Consider the following 5865-nt stretch of genomic DNA (forward strand, 5'->3'; position numbering starts at 1 on the left):
AGGGGGGGGTTGGCGCAGGGGAAAGAGTCATTACTCTCAGAAATCAGAATTCCCTTGATTAGATTCCTGACTCCCTGGCAAATGGTTTTACCCTGAAATGCATTCTCCTTTGCTTCTGGATGTTTGGCCTTTTTAGATCCACAATATGGTACAGTGTTTCCAATTTAAATTGCTTCAAATAATATATGCCTAGTTTCACAGGGAGCATTTAGTCAAAATCTAATATCCCCCCTTGGGAGCCAGCACCAGCTTCTAGCGGCCGGGCTAACAGGGCAGACCGGGCTTTTCAAGAACACACGCACTTACGACTCAGTCACATCTCTCAGACAAGATCACCTCTCCTACGCTGAGCGGTGTCATATGAGACCCGGGCTAGGATGCCTGTCACTTAGAAATTTTTGCTAAATTATTGCTTAAGTAATAAATTAATCAGAGAATTCACAATATACATTCATTTGCTTCCCCCGCCCAGCCCAGGGATAGAAAGCATCATGGTTTCTACAGAGCTTGAGCTAAACTGAAGGCCATAACTTAGGTTTGTCATCACTGCATGATTAATGACAATAAATATCGCATGTACATTTAGTCAGGAAGACACACATTATGTGGCATCCTAATCCCCCACCCCCACAGGACGAAATGTGTATGGGTAAATGGCCACACATTGTTCAATCATCTTGTTTTGCTTAGGGTTATCACTATTGTTATCAATGGTTTTGTTTCCAGGGCCACTGAAAACTCAATAGAAGACCCTACCATGTTTTCTTTCATTAAATTTTTAACGTGATTTCCTTCCAAACCTCATACGGATGCACAGGGGGAAAGGATGGCCTGCAATATTGCATTTATCTGGCTGCGTGAGGCGAAAACCACCCAGGGACGGATATTTGTCACACGCCCGCCCCAGAGGAAGGCATTTCACCAAGAGAATATTTTCACCATTCAGCTGGCAGCCAGAGTCCACTTCCCAAAAAACTCATACTGCTAAGAGCCGAGGCTCTCAATTCCGCTGTCCACGCCTTCTTCCTCACCACCCCTTCCCGCTGCAGAAGAGAGAGGCCATTTTACTAATTTATAAGCACTCCCACTCCCCAGCCATCTACCAAAATTTACGCATCAATCATAGTCAACTAAAAGCAAAACGAGCCTCCCCCAGGAGCTAGAGAATACAACAGGCAACAGCAGCACATCGATCGATCTCGGCAAGACTCCTGGTACTCACTGAAGGCAGCCACCGCAAGGGCAAGGGTGACAATAATGGAGAACCAGGACACCCACAAGGCCTTCTTTCTGTAGTTCTGGGCTTCGTGAGGTTTCAGCCGGGTGCTGCTTTCTAGTAAGCCTGGCAAAAAAACAAGGAGAAAAGGAAGTGAGACATGCCCTTATTAAGAAATCCACAGCCAGAACCACATTTCTTATCCAAGGACGGAAAACCGACAGCCCGGGGCCAACATGTGCTTGATCTGGCCCGTTCTGCGCTGCACGAAGGAGAGGATTTCTCCCGACAGGGAAGCTTTCTGGGCTCTCCAGAAACATGGCAGCCTCTGACAAAAAGGGGCATGTATACAAAGATGGTTCAATGGGAGAATTCTCCCCTGCCATGTGAGAGCCAGGGGGTTGATTCCAGGGCACCGCCTGCATTGTGTGAATGGAGCCCTGGGGGCACAGTGATTGGGCATCGGGCTGTGTGATCTGCAAGGTCAGCAGTTTGAAACCACCAGGCACTCCGTGGGAGAAAGACAGGGCTCTCTACTCCCGTGAAGGATTACAGACGGGAACTCACAGGGGCAGTTTAGAATCGCTATGAATAGGCATGGACTCTATGACCTTGAGATGATATTGAACAAGTTCCAGCGGAGCTGGCAGAGTAAGATGGACTAGGTGAAAGTCCTGGTACGCTAACTCCAAATATCAGCCAATACAACCTCGTGGGTCACAACCAATCAGGAGGTTAGCACAGCACCAGACAATGTTTTCTTCCAGTGTGAAGAGGTTCTCCGGAGTCAGGGGCCAACTCAACGGCAGTTAACAGGCACATGGTTCTTAGAGCATGGCCCTCTTTACAAGAACAAACCCGGTCACTCTAGGCCATGTCCTTGGCCCTGTTTAACCCAGCTCAGGTCTTACTGCGATCGATTCGGACTCACAGTGACCCTACAAGACAGGGAAGGGCTGCCTCTGTGGGTTTCTGAGACTGTAATTCCTTACAGGAGTACACAGCCTCAGCTTTCTCCCAGGAAATGACTTGTGGTTTCCAACTGCTAGCCTTGAAGATAGCCGCCCAATTGTGTTAGTCTGGGTACTTTAGAGAAACAAATCCACAGAAACTCATGTATAAGAGAGTTTTATATAAAGGTTAAGTGCACATCAAGAAAACATCCCAACCCAGTGCTGCCCAAGCCCACAAGTCCAACATTAACCCATTAACCAATATGTCCGACACCAATCCACAAAGTCCTCCTGCATCTCACAAAACACACACAATGATGCCGACTGCAGGAGGAAAGCCGAGTCAGTGAGTGTGTAAGCATCTCAGCGCTGGCAGGGGTCTCCACACGGCTGCTCCAGCACCCAGCGCTGCATCAGGGTAGGTCCATGCGGCTTCTCCTTGGGGATGTCTTGCAGGAAGTCAGCCTTGTCAGCTGAAGCAGGAACTGGCCAAGGCAGCTGCACCCTGGTCTGACCATCAGAAAGCAAGAGCTCTGAGAACTAGAAAGGCAAGGCTCCCTGAGCCATTTATCCCTCCGCCCTTCAATTAACCCCACATGTGTTTATCGCCCAGGTTGGCACAATAAACTAACTACCTCACCACTATATGACCACTCTGTCGCCAGGGCTCCATGCAGCTCAAGTAGGTGCTGCTATTTATAACAAGACCCTTCTATTAAGGAAACAGTATATCCAGTTAGGTGTTTGATCCAGTCCATGTAAGACATTGATGCGAACTGATCCAATAGAACATTCCCAAGTGGAAGAGGAGGCTTCTCATTTGCTTATATCAATGAGTCATCTGAGAATACAAATGCCCTTATTGCTCTTCCTCAACCACAACCACAACCAACCACACCCACCTGTTTCAAATCATAGGCCACAATGTCTTCCCTCCTCTCCCAGCCCTTTGTATCAAACAACTGCCAAAAACATTTGTGGGCATTAAAGTGGGACAAGCCTGCTAGAACTGTGGTCCAGGTGTGAGAAAGGTTTGGTTTTTGTCTCCTGTCCCTTCAACGTTGAGGCACCTTGACATTAGATTCAGGATGACTGAGGCAATGACTGTCCAAACCTCAAATACCACGGGTGGAAGACTAAAGCATCTTTACTGTAAGTGATTTGTTGTTTTTGCTTCTCCTTTGACAATAGCTCATATAGGAGATCCCTTATTTGTTCAGAAAGTGAAATTTTCAGACAAATTCTATTATGTAAAATTCCACATAAATGAGAGTTGTTGTATTCCATCTCTGGATAAACCGCTCGTAGAATACTTTGATCCTCATCTCAGCAACTCCAAATAACTAAGGTGCTGCTAATGGAAGCTTAAGAACACATGTGTAAAATAACACCTAGCATGGGACATACCACACCCACTTATCATCTGAAAGACTGCATCCCATTCAAACGAATAAAGATCAGAGTAAGCCTCTGGTTGCCAAGAACCAAATCCTGTTCAAAAAGTACACCTAGGATCCAGTCAAGCCTATTCAGTTCCTTTTCTTTTTCTTTCTTCTTCTCCTTCTCCTTCTCCTCCTCCTCCTCCTCCTCTTCTTCTTCTTCATTCACCCCGCCCCCCCCACAAAGACTTGAGCAGTCAAGCATTCTGAACAATTCCAGAACAAAGAAAGGGGGCTGATTAGTGAGACCAGTTCACAGTTCAGACGTTTAAATTAATTCAAACCTTATGTCGCATCAAAGGAGGTCGATGAGACGGTAAAAGGGAGGTACAAACCCCATCTCTCTTACCTAACTGTAAAATTCTCCCCAAAGCTTCTTGAATACATGCGCTTCTTCACTCAACAAAGCACAGCAAGTCCCTACGTCTGCTTCAGAGTTGCCAGAAAGCACCCCATGCTCATTTTCAATGATAGTCAGTTAAAACCACTAACCTGAAATAAGCAGATCCTCCACAGCCTTCAATGATTTATGTCCCCTTTCCCAAGTAATATATCAATCTCCCTTTCATCCTGGTCATTGATGTTAAGGAGGATGTGAGACTGTATGATTTCGGCATTGACACTAACCGTTCATTTGCTGGATGTTGGGGGAACAACACTCTCGAGAGGTTTCTCAAATCGGGGTGGGGAGGGGACAAGGCTCCTTTTAGAAGTGGATTTCATTTTCTAAGGGGAATGGAGCTGATCGTGGTTTTCTATTTTCCCACCTAATTTTCTTTTTCTCTTGCAACATCAATTAGTTTCAATAATACACTAGGCCCTGAGACTACACATGCCAGGACTCATGCCTCAACCCCACCTGTGGGCAGGACTCAACCCCACCTGTGGGCAGGACTCACATAAAGGAGCTTTAGATGGCATAAGACACGCACTTAGCATGGGTATCCAGCTAAGTTACCTTTATGTCCTTACAGCAGTAGGGTTAGCAGTTCTCCCTCAGATCTGATCCTGTGTGTGCCTCCTCAGTGAGATGTTTGAAATTTTAAAAATAGAGTAATACCAATAGGATGGCTTTCCAAGAAGGTAGAACTTTCTCATTTCTATCCAACCTTCATTTATTATTTCTTCCTGGTTTTCCATTCTAAAAATACAACAGATAGCAAACAAGGGAAACATTCAAGGGATGTGGAGGAGAAGGCTGGCTTCCCTGCACCTACAAGGACTTGGTTTATAATGAACAATCCATACACAGGGGCCACCACCTCTTGTACACGTGTTGGTGCCTGCCTACTCTCTCAGAAGCCATGGAGATGTGGTGAGAATCCCTACAGTTTTCAGGAAACTGCTTCTAGCTAAGGTAGAGGAGAAGCAGCACAGAGACTGAAGGTTCTAAGAAAGCTACGGAAGACCTCAGAAATTCAAGTGACTACAAGTGGTTGGGTCCTCCCTGCCCATAGTTGATATCTATACTCAAATTTCTAGCACTCAAATCTAATTTCATATAGTTGCTGTTATTATGAGACAATAAGCATAATGATTGTATTAACAGAGGAATACAGGAGTCACTTAAACTCTTAATTGGTACAAGTCAACAATTCATGTATGACAGTCTGAAAGGCCAGTGTACAGATGTATAATTTCCTTTTCTCGAGTGTTTTAAATTCTATACCATCAGCTAAATTAATGAATCAATAGAAGTACCATATGTCACATGAGGGTGATTTATAATGTTCTCTATCATAAAATGATAATTATATCTCTAAAGTGAAGCAGAGACCTTCATAAACCAGACATATAAATGGACTTGGGACTCTCACTTAATTGTAGCCCTAATCTAAGAACAATCCATTCTTACGACATGGCCCCACGAAATGCTCGCCCTTGGAAGATATGGGTGCTATAGCAAAGTGTGGTGAAGAAACCAAATTATGCCCGACTATCAGAAAGAATAGCGTCTGGGGTCTTAAAGCCTTGTCTTCAAAGAAGCAGCCATCTACAGAGGCATAAACTCCGTCTACATGGAAGAAGTACACTAGCTTGTGTGATCCATAGATTATAAAGAATAAAATCCCAATTTGAAGGAGGTAATTGTATCAGAGCTTAAATTCTGAATACCCAGTTTGCAGAAGGCTGTGGATGATAGTGGGAGCCCCCAATCCATTTGCAGTTACCCAACATGGATTAAGCCTCTGTTGAATTCCCTCTGACCATAGTCTGGGGATATAAACAGCCTTGCTATCAAACAGAGAGCTCTCCC

The 5865-nt window shown here is 45.1% G+C and overlaps 1 protein-coding gene across 1 annotated transcript in view; it reads right to left on the reverse strand.

The window, feature by feature from the left end:
• Positions 1-1454, reverse strand: part of TMEM163 (transmembrane protein 163) — a 255429-nt gene extending 253975 nt beyond the window's left edge. Inside the window, exons 1-2 of the mRNA XM_013007047.2 lie at positions 1439-1454; positions 1223-1342 (exon numbers count right to left, since the gene is read on the reverse strand). Of these exons, the coding sequence (XP_012862501.1) occupies positions 1223-1342; positions 1439-1454 (136 nt within the window). The remainder of the gene's footprint in view (positions 1-1222; positions 1343-1438) is intronic.
• Between the last annotated feature and the right edge of the window lie 4411 nt (positions 1455-5865).

This window comes from Echinops telfairi, unplaced genomic scaffold (genome assembly GCF_000313985.2).
Source record: "Echinops telfairi isolate 266 unplaced genomic scaffold, ASM31398v2 ScPeMD7_15;HRSCAF=58, whole genome shotgun sequence".
Taxonomy (NCBI): Eukaryota; Metazoa; Chordata; class Mammalia; order Afrosoricida; family Tenrecidae; genus Echinops; species Echinops telfairi.